This window comes from Urtica dioica, chromosome 8 (assembly GCF_054948205.1).
Source record: "Urtica dioica subsp. dioica isolate 48M chromosome 8, U.dioica_male_clone48M_v1_H2, whole genome shotgun sequence".
In the NCBI taxonomy this organism is placed as follows: Eukaryota; Viridiplantae; Streptophyta; class Magnoliopsida; order Rosales; family Urticaceae; genus Urtica; species Urtica dioica.
The window spans coordinates 31,701,920-31,717,319 of record NC_142763.1 but is presented as its reverse complement, the minus strand read 5'-3'; the positions used below and the strand labels follow the sequence as shown (position 1 = coordinate 31,717,319).

At 36.0% G+C, this 15,400-nt stretch overlaps 1 protein-coding gene across 4 annotated transcripts; it reads right to left on the bottom strand.

The window, feature by feature from the left end:
• Positions 1–3,038: 3,038 nt before the first annotated feature.
• On the bottom strand, positions 3,039–15,074 carry LOC149389217 (ABC transporter G family member 39-like). 4 transcript variants are annotated; one of them, XM_089623912.1, is made up of 17 exons: positions 14,868–15,074; positions 14,678–14,768; positions 8,728–9,628; positions 8,335–8,495; positions 8,047–8,150; positions 7,714–7,879; positions 7,542–7,613; positions 7,405–7,436; positions 7,300–7,374; positions 6,612–6,947; positions 5,878–6,168; positions 5,344–5,427; positions 5,104–5,237; positions 4,787–5,014; positions 4,519–4,690; positions 3,777–4,031; positions 3,039–3,443 (listed from the first exon to the last, which is right to left on the bottom strand). In XM_089623912.1, the coding sequence occupies exons 1-17, from the start codon at positions 15,057–15,059 to the stop codon at positions 3,171–3,173; spliced, it is 3,567 nt and encodes a 1,188-aa protein (XP_089480038.1). In that variant the 5' UTR covers positions 15,060–15,074; the 3' UTR covers positions 3,039–3,170. The 4 variants fall into 4 exon arrangements, with proteins under 4 accessions (XP_089480038.1, XP_089480037.1, XP_089480035.1 ...); XM_089623911.1 differs by lacking the exon at positions 7,405–7,436 and having other exon boundaries at positions 7,300–7,403; positions 7,542–7,606; positions 7,710–7,879; XM_089623909.1 differs by having other exon boundaries at positions 7,300–7,436.
• Between the last annotated feature and the right edge of the window lie 326 nt (positions 15,075–15,400).

The following is a 15,400-nucleotide window of genomic DNA, read 5'->3' as shown; positions in this document are numbered from 1 at the left end:
CAGCCTCTCCTTGATTACTCCATTAGACGTATTTCTTCGCCACGTAAATAATTTCCCCACGTACCCCACGTCTTGCAAATTAGAATCATCCAAATTTTTTTTGGAAAGCCTTAATATAGCCCGGCTGTCGGGGACCACCCTCGTGAATGTCATTGTTTGAAAAGACCTCGTTAAGGTCTCCACCACACAGCCATGGCCTGTGGTGCATGAATCACAGCTTGCGAATGAGGTCCCAGGAATGACGACGTTGCGAGGCCATTAGATTCCCGTACAACCCCACAAATCTCCAATCTATCCCGTTCTCATCTTCCATGTAGCTTTCGATATGGTAACGCAAAAATGAACTAACTCGACATGTGATCGATTCCTTCCACAACAACAACAGCCCTCCACCGAGCCCTACACGGTCAACGTTGAGACAATGATCAAATCCCAACGCCACACTTACTCTCTCCGATCTTCCTCGCGACAGATTTATCTTTGACAGAAACACAAACTCCGGTCGATAACTCTCCACTTAGATTAGGAGAGCTCGTAACGTCTGAGGGCTCACCAACCCCGGGACATTCCAGATGAGCCCTAACATCTTGCCCGGCGACCTTGCTCCTCATGGTTCGCCGCTTCGATTGTGGGGTTCGTACTTGTCTCATCTGCGTATACAAAAACGACGAGTGATGAGTGTGGATTGTTGTTTCAGGGCCAAGTCGTCATCCTCCTCATCACGAGGTTCCAGAGCCTCTGTCACCTCCAACCGTTATGTTGAGAGAAGCTCAATTTCCAATTTCAACCGAACATGAGCCGAGCGAGCTAATTGCTTTAGTGAAGACCGATTACGATTTTTCTTCGCAAAAACACCGTTGTAGGTTAAAGCCCTTTGTCCATGGCTGGCTTTGTCCAAAAAATTTTAAATGATCATTCTTTTAATATTATTAAAAAAAAAAAATTGAACCCGGAATTTGGTATTGGGAAGTGGTGCACGAGTAATTCATGGGCTTACTAGGAACGCACTTTCTTTTTCAGCTGTTTTTGGCATTTTCAGTGCTATGGATATAGTGCAAAAACCATCCACCCAATTCCATAAATATTCATGCCAATAACTGATTTGACGCGAAAAACAAATAGTCACGTTGGAATAAATAATTATCATAAAAAAAAAATTATATAAAGAAATAATTATCATAAACAGATTAGAATTTTTTTACAGATATTTTTTTTTTATCAAGCATCAAATAAAAATATTATGTAAAATAACTAACCGTCTTAAAGTAATTGAAATAGCCAAGGTTTAAATTTTTTAGCAAAATAATCAAAGTTTTACACTAGCAATAAAATTTTAACATTGTCAATAATTTTTTTTTGACAATGTATATAAAGTCTAATTTATTGATAGAGTTTAAACTTAAAAAATAATCTATTTACCTAATATTTACCAAACCTTGGCTACTTAGCAATTCTCAACGTTTAAATTGACTATTTTGCTAAATCACCCAAAAAATTTGACAGTGCCTATTAGTTGCTCAACATTGGTAAATTTTGGCTATTTGGTTAATTTTAGACAAATTTTTTTTATAGTTTATGAATTTATTAATTTAAATTTACTATTTAGCTTCAAAACCCATAAAAAAATGTAACTAATGGCAAACCTCTCCTACAAGGGGATGATGGAGTGTCGAGAAGATTCTCAACATAATTACATCAAACAACGGATGGCAGTAACCCGCTTACACAGATGCCCATAACATGAGTTCATATGGCACTATTGTCCGCATAACCACTGCGTTCAACTTCTTCACGTCGAACATCTTCTTCTTACAATCATTCTTCTTTTCATACTCCTTCACCGCTCATCTATCATTATTTGTTAGGATTCTAACGTTGAACATAGGAGAAAACTTAACCATGTTTATAAAGTCATTAGAGTATCGTATTAGAGTCTAACAGAGTCTGAAAGAGTATCGAATCTAATATTTGAGATTCGATCTAAAATTATGAGTCGTTTTTTAATCTAACATGAAAATGGACATGAACTTTATAATATTTATACAAATATTTAGCGATATAAACCACAAAAACATGAATTTGCATTTTAGCCAATGTTTTGTAAATTTTTCGTAAATAGCCATAAATATTTCGTAAATAACCAAAAATATGACGTAACCAACATTATTTACTAGAAATTTACTATGCGTAATTAGATTTACGTGGCTATTTACAAAAAATTAACGAAACATTGGCCATTTAGAAATTTTAACGTTTCATGTGGCTAAATAATCATTGGACCCATATTTATAAGGTCATGAGGTACTTGTTTGTTTTTATGATAATCTTATTATTATTACCTACATTCTTCATTGACATTAAGGATGTCCTTCAGAGATTGCAAGAGCTCACAAGCTATTACTAATGCTATTAATATTTATTATGAAACCCTCTTAGCTTGCTTTGTTGTCTCATTTATGTGATGATGATCGGAAAACCAACTTTTTCGACAAAGAGAAGGCCAATACCTCGTCCTGCTATTTTCTTTCCAAAGGATGATTGGAGATTGTGACACTTTGGGTCTAACCCCTCTTCGCCACAGTCTTCTCGCGGCCGAAAAAAAAGCAATCCGTCTCCCACGTGGTGATTCCGAAGGCTCTTTAGCGATTGTGGAACTTTGGATGTTCACCTCTTTTCCCACGGTCCTCTTAAGACCACTAAAAAAGCGACCCAGACGACCTCAAACGACGCATGCGACAAGTCTCAACCCCTTCACGTGTATCACAACCGTTGATATATGAGAAATCGCATCAACAATAATCATACAAGGATTGAACACATGCATGATAGACTATGCATAATCCGGAGGTAGCATAATGTACAACTTTAGTTAGCCTCCTTGAGGCGAGCGAAAAGAGAACTCAAGCCATAATTAGAATACTGCGTCGACCTCCAACAAAGAGCCTAAAAGGAGATGACAGGCATTTATAAAATAAGTGATAGCACTGTGGGTTAATGAATGGTCGTCAATGGTACTCTTATCAATATCAATGAGAGAGAAAAGTTGTCCATGGTACTTCAATAATGCTTTGCTTTGTTATTAATAATTATGTACACTTGACGCTATAAGACATTTTGGCAACCTGTGTGTGTGTGTGTGTGCGCATGAGTGCGTTATAACAGATTGTTATTTATCTGTTTTGGAAGTTGAGGTACTTGATTCCATAAGCAAACACAAAGAAGAATATCAGAACCCAGCCGAAGTGGACTGCAGCGACGATTGGGAGAAAATGGTAATCGAAATCAAAGGTTTCTTTGAGGAATGTCTTCAATGGAATGGGTATTCCAAGCCCCAGGATTTCAACATCAGTATCTTTGTCACCCACTTGAGATGTGATTAGACCATTTACTGACCACGACAATGGAGAAGCCCAATAGTACCACCTCCACCAAATTGGGATTTGCTGCAAAATCTCAGTTAGACATAAAAATAATAATTCCGGAAACTATCATAAAATTGCACTATCAATTGTGATATATATATTTTTTAATTTCTCTTTTTAGAAACATATAATTTAGGAATAAAATTGGCTCTAGCTAGTGTGTATGTCGACTAGTGAATTGAACTCCTAGTTTTAAACTTAAAACCCGGATATTATTGACCATCAGAAATGAAATATAGAGAAAATCGAGCTCAACCAAAAAAGAAAGATATCTAATGCTCTTTTTTTTTTTCTTTTTTTTTTTTAGAAATCAATTTAAATATATATTATAGTTTCTGATAACGTGGTACGTACCGTCCTAGGAATGTAAAATCCGGTGAACAAATTCCAAAGATTCATGAGGAATGACATGACAATGGTGGCGATTTCTATGCCTGGAGTCAAAGCGACGATCATCATCCCACAAAATGTGAAGTATGAGAAAAACATCGTCACAAAATATAAGAACCATAAGAATTTTTGCGCTTTCCATTCGAAACCGAACATAGTGAAGAGGATAACTGTGTAGACTAGGGATTGCATCACCATGTATATCGTCTCTATCGCTACCTATATTTGATTAAAAAGAAACATAATTAGTGAATCATAATGTTTTTTAATTTAACTAAAATGAAATCGAAAGTCAATAGAATTAAATACAGCCAGCCCGCCTTGTAAGTAATGCAGGAAATGCCTGGAACAGAAAGAATACCAAGGAGAGACACGAAGCCACATGTACACCAAGGGGACTCCCTCAATTTTTTTTTTTTTTTTTCACTTATTGCTGATTTTATATTTTTATTTTTATTTTTATTTTTTTGTACTCCAAAAATTTACAAATCTCAGCTCTTTTTTTTTTTTTTTTTTTTTTTTTTGTATATTAGCAGCTCAATTTAGATTCCTAGCTTCGTCCTCGGGGCCGAGGAGGATATATCCAAAGTATTTGTAAAAGGCTATGTCCTCCCACCAAAAAAAAAAAAAAAAAAAAACAGAACTAATAGGATATTATGGTGAGGCCTCTAAAAAGACGGAAATTAGGTTAAATTTGAGAAATTACCTGAGCGAACGCGTAAGGAAGTTGCGAATACATTCCAGCGGATCTTTCACGATAGAAAACTGTTCTCTCAATGTATACAACAACTTGGATCGCGTTCGCGTTGTAGCTTCCGATAATCATCACAGCCACAAACAGCCCTCCAAGAAGATTCATTACATCTCGTAGCTTGGTCCTGTTTCAAATCCAAGAAATGTTTAAAAAAAAAAAATCAAGTGCATTAATAGTAAAATGAAATAATCGAGACGTGATTAAAATATCGGCACCGTACGTTTGTTGGCCTCTGTCCCAAAAGACGGTGCCCAATAACAAAGCAATGGTTATTGTAATCAAGAATCGGAAGACATTGTATTCAGGGTTTCGCCAATAAGACCAATGTTGTTTCCAGAAACAAGCTTTGAATTGGACACTGAAAGGTTGCGAGTATTTTTTTGGGAAGCTTAGATCGCTAGAGCCAGGTATTGGAGTACTTAGCTCTTCAACAAGCTCTTGACTTTTCCTAAAACAAAAATTACCCACAGTGAATACATAAAGTTTATATCCATATATGGTGAAATTATATGAAAAAATTATAAAAAAAGAACTTACTGGTAAAGTGAGGATTTAGCATAAATTTCTGCAAAGTTAACGTTAAGTTGAGCCTCAACAAGAGGGCTAGTGACCTCAAGCATCCATGTCGCAGGATTATAACCTTCTTTAATTTTGGGAATCCCTGGTATAGCCTGAATTACATTATCGATTTCTTTAATCCGTTTTTGTAAGGCAGGTCAATAATGAACATATAACATCAGATGAATTCTTTTCGTTAGGGGGAAAAAAAATACTCACTTCAAAGTATTCTACAAGCTCGTGAGAATGACGACCGAGAGCTCCAGCGTAGATGACTTGTCCACCAAGTTTCATCAAAAGTAACTATTACAAGCAAAATTGACAAATATTTACGGAATATGCCAATGAAGTAATGTAATGAAATGATTGGAAATTTTAAAATGAACAAGTTAACAGGTTATATACAGATATATATATATATATATATATATATATATATATATATATATATTATAAGTTGTTCTCCTCTACAAAGAACATTGGCTCACGAAGAAAACTAGGACTAACATATTTTCAAAATATATCCTCGATTAAATACCATAATCGTCATAAGATCTTCATAGTCTCGCTGATAATTAGGATTCACAATTCAACACCTTAATGATTGAGTTATATATATTTAGGAACCAAAATGACAGTCCCAGAAAAATTCGAAGACTATATACGCCATAAAAACCTATTTTAAAATAGAAAATAATATATGTAAGAACCATGGCAAAGATGTACTTAGTATAAGGAATTGAGTTTCACCACCTCGTCAAAAGCTTCAAAAATGTCTATGCTTGGCTGGTGGATTGTGGAAACGACGGTTCTTCCGGTGTCCACGGTGTTTCTAATTGCTCGCATCACAATTGCAGCGGCTCTGGCATCGAGCCCCGACGTTGGTTCGTCCAAAAATATGATCGACGGATTAGCAACCAACTCAACGGCTATCGTAAGCCTCTTTCTCTGCTCTGTCGAGAGGCCATTTTGACCCGGAAGGCCAACCAAAGCTTCCCTAATCGGATTAAGCTCCACCAACTCCATAATTTCTTCAACAAACATCTGGAAAATAATTCTACCAACCAATGAAGCGAGAAATAAAAAAGGCTATTTGGTATTCAAGACCCATATACTATTAGAGTAGTGACAACTTTGATCCCTAAATTTTTTTTACAATACGTTAGAATTGGAAGTAGATACACAAAATAGACCAAAGTGACAGAATTGGAATATATAGGGCCGCTGGTGATGGTTTTTTTTTTTTTTTTTTTTTTTTTTTTTTTTTTTTTTTTTTAAAGTGATAACAAAAGAAAAAAAAACAGAATATCCATTTGAAACTAATTTGATTACAAAATAATCAAAGTTATTAAATCCTAGTACTTGCTTATTTTTTATTTTTTTCTATTTCACTAATTTATGTAAACCTTAGCTATTTTGCAAATCCATTGCTTTCAATTCGCTATTTAGCTATAACACCGATAGCAAAAAGGGGTTGATTGCTTCACCTTCCGTGTTGTGCTATCGATGTTGGAAGAAAGACGAAGCCACGCCGAGTAGAGAAGGGATTCATAGACTGTGACATTTGGCGAGTGAATGTCATTTTGCTCGCAATAGCCACTAACTCGGGCGAACGTCTCTTGGTTCTTCGGATAACCCGAAACGCTAATGCTTCCTTCAATGTGACCCGCGGTTTTCCTTCCAGCCAAGACGTCCATGAGAGTCGTCTTTCCGGCGCCACTCACGCCGACTATTGCCGTCAAAATCTTGGGCCTAAATGCGCCGCTAATGTCTCGTAACAAATGAAGGCGGTCTTCTTCGACTCCTAATCGTTTCTTTATTTCCTGCATATAATAATAGGTTTATGTATATATGTTAAAAAACGTCACAAAGACCGCCCATCTTTTGATTTTTGGTTGTTACCGGCGGACAAACGTTGGTTATTATTTGGTTTAATAGTAAAATTATACCAAAATTCAGGAAAAGGGGGCGTAATTTAGCCATTTTCCTATTATCAAAATCTCAAAAAAAAAAAAAAAAAAAAGGGCCAAATTATTAGAATTACGGCTAAATACGTTATAAATTTTTCATCAGTAGTCTCATCAATCTCCAACATTTCTGTAAAGTGGAACCATCGGCCATCGACATTTTATACCTACAAATGTGATGGTAGTGATATATTCATAGATTACTTACAATTGGCATATCAACAGAGTAGTTCACGTGGCTGAATGCAAGTGATAATGGCTTGAAGGGTAAAGCCATTCCTTTCTTTGATGAGTTTTGGAAAGCACGATCCACTTTTGTAAAGCCATTCGTTTCCATTTCAATTCCTACAATTAAGGAAACATACAGAAGTTAAGCTCACTAATTTTTATCATCATCACAATATAAAAATAAGTTTATAACGACCAACACTAATAAAAATAAAAATAAACCTTCGGGAGTTGAATTCTTTTCCTTTTGGTCAATTTCTTCATCTAGAATGCGTCCTTTGGAATCTCTAAGAGCTGAATTTTAATTTCAAGCAAAAGAGACATTTTATCAGTTCTGAAACTGTGATTGCATAAATATAGAGCTCAACATATGAAGCGATAGGAGATGACTTACGCTTCAAGTAAGTTAAAGCTAGAATGGACAAAGCATTGAAAAGAAGAGAAAATGCAAAAAGCGCTCCAACGCAAACCCAAAACCAAGATTGTTTTGTTGGGACACCCAAAGACTCGAGAAAAACTTTCCCAATTGCTGGTCCGTCTTCTCCGGTACCCGGAATCGGCTGTAACAAAAATAAGGCAAAGAAATATAATTAGTCACAACTCGGATTATTTATTTTTATTTTTATAAATCTAGTACAACAAATAAACACGATTTTTTTTTTTCATGCGTGACTTATTTTAAATTTTGAAAATAAATTTTCAAATTAAAAGTTTAAAAATAATTTACCATGCTCCATCTTTCATCGAGAAATTCATTCATTACGATCGCGTTCATCCCATACGTCATAGTGGAAACATAGTTGCCCCACGACAACCAACTAGGAAGGTCGTCTAACATTAGCGGTAGAAAAAAAGAAAATAATTAGGTTTAATGTTAAATGATTTTGACCATTGCTGCAGAGTAGTGCAAAAGTTTTGTATACAAATGCCATATAGTACGCTGATAAATATCATTATTCTTTATTTATCTTAATTAAGTTGTAGTTAAAAAAAAGTTATTTAGATGACAATTTACCTTTGGCAATAACGAACCCTCCTAGAAGAAGGAGCAGGACGAAAGTGGATATGGCAAGCGAGTTCGCGACAATTATATGCCTCCCGACTGCCCCGATGAATCGAAATAATGACAATGCCATTTGATGCAGGGCAAAGTATGCCAAGAACTGTTTTAAAAATCTGAAAATAATACAAAAATGAATCAATTTATACAGATGTGCTTTAAACTTGAGACCTCGTTCTTTGAGCACACCAAGACGTAGCAAGAAAATTGAATGAGAGGGGCTAATATATAAAAATAAAAAATAAAAAAATTGGGAGAACTCAAATAAATACTATATAAAAATTGATATTTAGCCATATACAAGAATGAACATTTTATTATTAAATTTTGATCTCAGTTAATAATAACCTGCTAGCGGCGGGAGCGAATCCAATTGTGTAGTATGTTAGAAGCACCCATACCCCAGATTCTACAAAAGAAACGGGAATCCTTGAAATCCAAAGCGGCACTGCGAAAGCCCAGGCAGGGTAAAATAGGAAATCCCTTTGTTTATAGAAAACCGGAAGCCTCAAAACGGTCATTGCCATCTCGATCAACCCGTTGAACATCACGTTAATCAGGCCAAAATAAAGTGCCCCAAGAAATTTCTGCGCATCTTGAATATTGTCGACATGCATTTCTGTCCGAAAGAACACAGATAATGCGATCATCGACGTCATGACTATTTGGAACGTCTTGAACGCGTAAACGATATAGTTTCGCTTCATCAAAAGCCATTCCATCGAAAAGCACGCTTTGAACAATTCCCGATTGGAAATACCGTACTTTTTCTCCACCAATATGGACTTCAGGGATTGACATTTTTCGTATGGAACATTGAGGTCGGCTTGAAGCTGTTTTCCAACGCTGAAAGACCTAAAAGCCTCAACAAATTTGGGGACTGAAATGTAAGTGTAACTTTCGTCTTTCTGAGCCCAATATTGTTCTTGGTCTTTTTTCGATGTCACTTCTTGGAGAAAGTCCGCAACTCCTTTCCTCTCGGGGCATTTGAATCCCATGTACTCGAAGAACTCTAGAACATTGTCCCTTGGGCCTTGGTACACGATTTGGCCTCCAGAGAGTAAGATAATGTCGTCGAAAAGATTGAATGTCTCTGGCGCCGGTTGTAGAAGCGAGACGATCACTGTCTCGTCTAAGATATGAACCATTTGTCTCATGTGATTACATATTTGAAAAGTTGTTGAGCTATCCAATCCTGTTGAGATATCGTCCATGAACAAAACCTTGGCAGGTCCTACTAGCATTTCCCCTGAGTAAAAATAGATTTTTTTAGATACCAAATATTGACTTAGAATTAAAATCTAATAAATGAAAATTGGGCACTAGAAAAAGTGTGACGAGCGAAAGCAATCAATATTAAATACATTGTCATGCCATAATATGAAATGATGGACTGTTTTTCCAACCCTATGATCTTTTCGAAAATGATGTTTTTCAGCACGCTGATGACACTAATACAGACTGGTCCTAAATATATTAGTCTTAAGTTTAACAGCGAGTTAGCTCTCACTGGTGACCATGGTTGCTAATTTTCTTGAAACATTAGACACTCTACTATTAAAATAAAATATTTTATTTAAAATAACAGGAAAAGATTGTGTTGATTAATATAAGCTTCAATTAACTAAACTACTATTTAAGATGATGACATGAGTGTGTTGATTAAATTTGCTATGCGCACGCTGACGCCCACTTATTTGTATTTTGTTTAGAGAATTTTAAAAAGGGAAAAATCGTACAAAATAACCATTTGAAACTTATTGATTAGCAAAATAGCCAAGGTTTCAACTTTTCAGCAAAGTAGTCAAATTTACGTTTTCAAAATTTTTTTGACAGCCAAGATTAATTTTTTTGACGATTATTATAAGCAATTTATCACTTTAAAAAAAATTAATCTTGGGTTCAAATTTTTTTTGAAACCAACTTGCTGCACGTTTTGACTATTTCACTAAATTAAGACAAACATTAGCTATTTTGCAAATTTATAACTTTAAATTGGCTATTTAGCTACATCACCCTTTAAAAAAACTATGTCTATAATGAAAAAATTATACGGACTGAGCTACTTTAAACATTGAAATGATAAAATAGCCAAAATATCAAGATTTCAAGCAAAATAACCAATCTGAGAGTTATTTGAAAAATGCATTCAATTGACTAATATATATATATATATATATATATATATATATATATATATATATATATATATCCTTATGCTATATACAAATATTAAGGTTTGGTATTTTGTCAAGCATTTTCCTCTTCTTTTTTTGGATTTTGAAATTGGGGCAATTAGGACACTAGTCGAATAGCCCGCAATCCTTTTAAAAAATAGTCAAAATTTCATTTTATTAAGAATAGCCCGTTAAATTTGGAGTAAATTAATTAATTAAATAGTAAATTAAATTAACTTAAAGAGTTAATTAATTTACTGCGGACCTAGTGAACTACTTTTTTAATAAAATAAAACTTTAGCTACAATCTTAAAAGATGTTAGGGGATTAACTAGTTGCAACATATTCTTTTTTGAAATTTTGAAAATAATAAGGCATTTTATTTTAGTTATGTTTTCTTTTTCTTTTTAGATATTAATTGGTAGTTAGTAACTGCCAAATTTATCCCGTTTACTTTGGTTAATGATAATTTTATAATATAATAAATATTGACTATTTTGCAAACCCAACGCTTCAATTTGATTATTTAACTAGAGTACTCTACTTTAATTAGATTCAATTAAAAAAATACATGAAATTTTATAATTTAAAATCACATATATCTCTTAGCATTAGTACAAAAAAGACATTTGGGTGCGAGTGAAAAATCTGTAATAGTGTACTTTTAAATTATGCTCATAAGTCGTGATACATTAAAAAAAAATTGTGATACAAAAGTTCAAGTCAATACTATTTTGACGAGATAAAACTGACCCTGAGAATTAAACCTGGCCTAACGGTAGCGGGACGAGACGGAATCCCCGCTACCGTTAGGAACAGGAACAGGAACGGGAGCGGGACTCCCATTACTGTTGACGGACGGGACGGGAGTCCCGTTAGCGGGACTAACGGGTTGCGGTGATCTCGTTAGTCCCGTTCGATTAAATTTGTTTTTTTTTTTAATTTCGGCCATTGGATCTTTGATCCAACGGCCCAAAAAAATAGCCGTTTAAATTGTTACTGTTGTTAATATAGTCGTTATACTTATTTCGGCCGATTTTTTTTTATTTTTTTTTACCCATTTATTTCTAAAATCTATAAATACCCTGCCCCCCCATTTCATTCATTTTCTTCACACATTTCCTTCAAACTCTCTCAATCTCAATCTCAAATACTCTCAAACTCTCTCGATTTTAATCTCTAATATTCTTTACCGCTTTCAATTTTTCATGGCATCCTCATCCCACAACCGATGAGGTCGAAGGGGAAGAGCTTCCCGAGGTGAACAAATGCACCGTTTTGAAGAAAATTGGTTGCACTTGTCTCAAAACGCCCCCGACCTAAACACGCAATACTCTTTCGATCCAAATTATGTTGCTCATACTTTCGGCCATTCGGAATTCACCGAAATTTCGAACACCCAAGTGCCATACTACCCTCAAATGGATTCCGAACAAGCCTATCAAGCTCAAATTCCGCCATCCGAAGTGAGTTATGAAGCATTTCGAGAATTCGAGCAACATTATCGTGAATCCCAAAATCCAAATGAAGAAGAAGATGACGATGAAACCCAAAATCCAAATGAATAAGAGGAGGAGGAGGAAGAAAAAGACCTACCACCACCACCACTTCAACGTCGAAGTCAAGTTCCACGACCTCGACACGTGAACAACAAGAGGAGACACAACAACGACGACAACAACGAGCACGACAACAGCAACAACAACAACAACATGAAGGTGCTCAACAACAACAACAACAACCACGACGTCGTGCTAGGTCCGTTGTGTGGATTTTCTTTGAAGAGGTGATTGCGAACGGCGAAAAAGCCGGAAAATGTCACAATTGTGGCAAAATCTTCAGTGCTCACAACACAAGAGTCGGGATGTCGCTATTGTGGAGTCATCACAGGCATTGTCAGGGGACGCAATCTGGAGCCTCGTCAAGCCAGGTAAGTCACATCGATCCTGTAAGCTTTAGACGTGATTTAGTAGAATATTTTGTTTCCACCGATCAATCTTTTAGTCATATCGAATCTCAAGGCTTTGTTAGATTCATGAGTTCTATAATTCCAAACGTTCAAATAATGTATAGGAAAGCCTTGAGATCCGATATCCTAAAATGGTTTTTAGGATAAAATGAACAAATGAAAGACACAATATCATCTGGTAGGTATATCATCGGATATCTGGACTGGTCAATTAAAGATGGATTTCATGAGTGTTGTAGTGCATAATATAGACGACGATTGGAACCTCAACAAACGTATCATAGCCTTTAGGAGGATAGAATGTTCTCACACTAGTCAAAACATCTTAGACATCATAGTTAGTGTTATAGGTGAGTGGGATTTGACCGATAGGATTATATATGTAACCTTAGATAATGCCACAAGCAACAACGCCGTGATTAGAGAGTTAAATGAGAAACTTAATGTTGACGACACCCTTTTGCATCAACGATGTGCTACCCATATCATAAATCTCATAGTTCAAGCCGGAGCCGCTAGTTATGACTCTTCGATCAACAAGATTAGGAATTACATTAGTTGGATAAATAGTTCAACGATGAGCTTAAGAGACGCCTTAGACTAAACGGTCTCCAAGAGCGCATCTTTCACCTAGATAGCAAAATTAGGTGGAATTCTACCTTTCTCATGTTGACCAATTTTTTATCCGAGCATTATGTCAATGTTATTGTTTCTTACATTAACAGCGAACATGGCGATAACGCTATCACCGAATATGATATTAGGATGGTTGAACTATTTGTTTCTTTTCTCGACATTTTTTACAAAGAAACTTGTTATCTCTGTGCTGTTTACACTCCTACTTCTTTTCTCGGTCTTCATACTATGACCGCAATTGCTGTGCATCTTGATAAATATAAAAACGAAACAATTTTTGAAGATTGTATTCAAGCAATGACAGCCAAGTTTTTAAAATATTGGGGGGCTGGAAAGGTTCCATTATTATACGGTTTTGGAGCCATTCTAGACTGCCGATGTAAAATTGGTGGTTTAAAAAAATTTCTTAAGTACATTAGAAACCATTTCGAGGAACAAGATTACGTTGCACTTGATCTCGCGAGGATCGTGCAAGCTTTTTATGATCTTTTCAGGGTATACGAGGCGAAACTCCTACCGCAATATCGAGCACAAGCAAATCAATCACAGACGCAGTATCCAAGAAGACACCAATACAGAAATGTCTTCGTCAACGCGCCGCTTACAACCCATCGCCTCAACAACAAGAAGCTGAGACAAGTCAGACGAGGTCGAGCCCAGCCGACGCACGGTCCCATCCGGAGATCCAAGAGTACGATCGGAACGAGTGGGTCAAACCGGATGACGAAGCCATCGACCTATTAGTTTGGTGGAGACAGAATGCGAGGAGGTTCTCGGTCTTGTCATCTATGGCACAAGACATCCTCACCATTCCTGTTTCAACCATGTCATCTGAGGCGGCTTTTAGTAGCGCGGGCCGCATCATCGACGATAGAAGATGTAGCTTGAAACCAGAGATGGTCGAAGCATTGACGTGTGGTAAGGATTGGATTCAACATAGAAATCGAGCACAAGAAATATTCATGTGCTTCGATATTCTTGACGATTTTGAAGTTGATTTCGCAAATGTAAACATAAATGGTTAGACTAACTTGTATAACTAAGAGATATCCCGGCCCTTGTCCGGGATAAATTTTCAAATAATTAACGAGGAAATGGTTGCTCTTTTTCCTCTCTGTCGCACCTTTTTAGGGGTCGGTGATGTTTTTTAGGAGGTCTATTTTTAAATTTACATTCTTTTTTATTCTTTTTTTTCTACCCACTTAGTTTAAAATCATTGCAATTACATCATTTTATATAATTATTTATATTCTTTTTAAACATTTTTTTTATTTTTTTTAATTTTTTTTCCGCCTAACGGGGTCCGAATTCCAGGCTCGGGCGGGACGGGACTAGCGGTTATTACTCTAGGCCAGGTTTACTGGGAATAGTTTACTAGGCAGCAGTTTCGTATATTGTTAATTTTTATTAACGCATGCTTGTAGTTGTAATATTACTTTTGATGATTTCGAATATTGTTACATAAACAACTTTACCCAAAGATGCTTCAATATAATTTTTTTTTTTCAGAACATACCGATAGTTGTCCGCTTTTTTTCACCTCCCGAAATTCCCCGTCTCATCGTGTCACCGACAATAGTATCCGCGCAATTTTCAAGCCCAAGTATCTGTGGTCAGTCGTCTTTGCCCGTCATATTTTTATTTTACTCAATTTATACAAGAAAATTAATATAAAAATAATTAGGTAATGAAGATAAATTACTAGCCTTAATAATGTAATCTGTCATCAAACTATTTTCTTTGCCCGAAATCGCCGTTGCCTTCATGAACGTGTTGATCTCGGGGTCTGGCTTGATTCCCGTATCTTTCTCTCTCTTTAAGATTTCTTCCAACGTATCAGATCTCGATCCAACGCCCAAAAATCGACCCGAGAACTCGAACGTCTCTCTTACCGTCATCTCTCCGGCTAGAAGGTCGTGTGGGCCCACGTAGGAACATGCTCTTTGAGGGACAAACTCATTTAGTGCATGTCCAGAATAAGTAATTTTTCCACTTACCTACTTGTAGAGTAGAGAAATTTATGACTTTAGTCCAGGAAGTAAATGTGAAGCCCTTTTATTTATTTATATAGTGATCAACAAAAAAAAAACTAAAATGAACACAATTCATTATAATCTTATAAGATTTTTTTTATACAATAAGAAACACACCTTGAGATGCGTATCAAGCTTCCCTGCAAGTGCTAACAATAAAGTCGTTTTTCCCGCACCTGGTGGGCCCAGCAGTAGGGTCATCCTGC

Bases quoted from the DNA above. Each gene is read 5' to 3' on its own strand.
- LOC149389217 (XM_089623909.1), bottom strand. From the start codon at position 15,059: ATGACGGTAAGAGAGACGTTCGAGTTCTCGGGTCGATTTTTGGGCGTT. The intron at 4,691-4,786 runs GTACGGTGCCGA...GATTTGAAACAG, and splicing joins TGGGACAGAGGCCAACAAAC to GACCAAGCTACGAGATGTAA. The intron at 4,032-4,518 runs GTAATTTCTCAA...AATCAAATATAG, and splicing joins TTCCTTACGCGTTCGCTCAG to GTAGCGATAGAGACGATATA.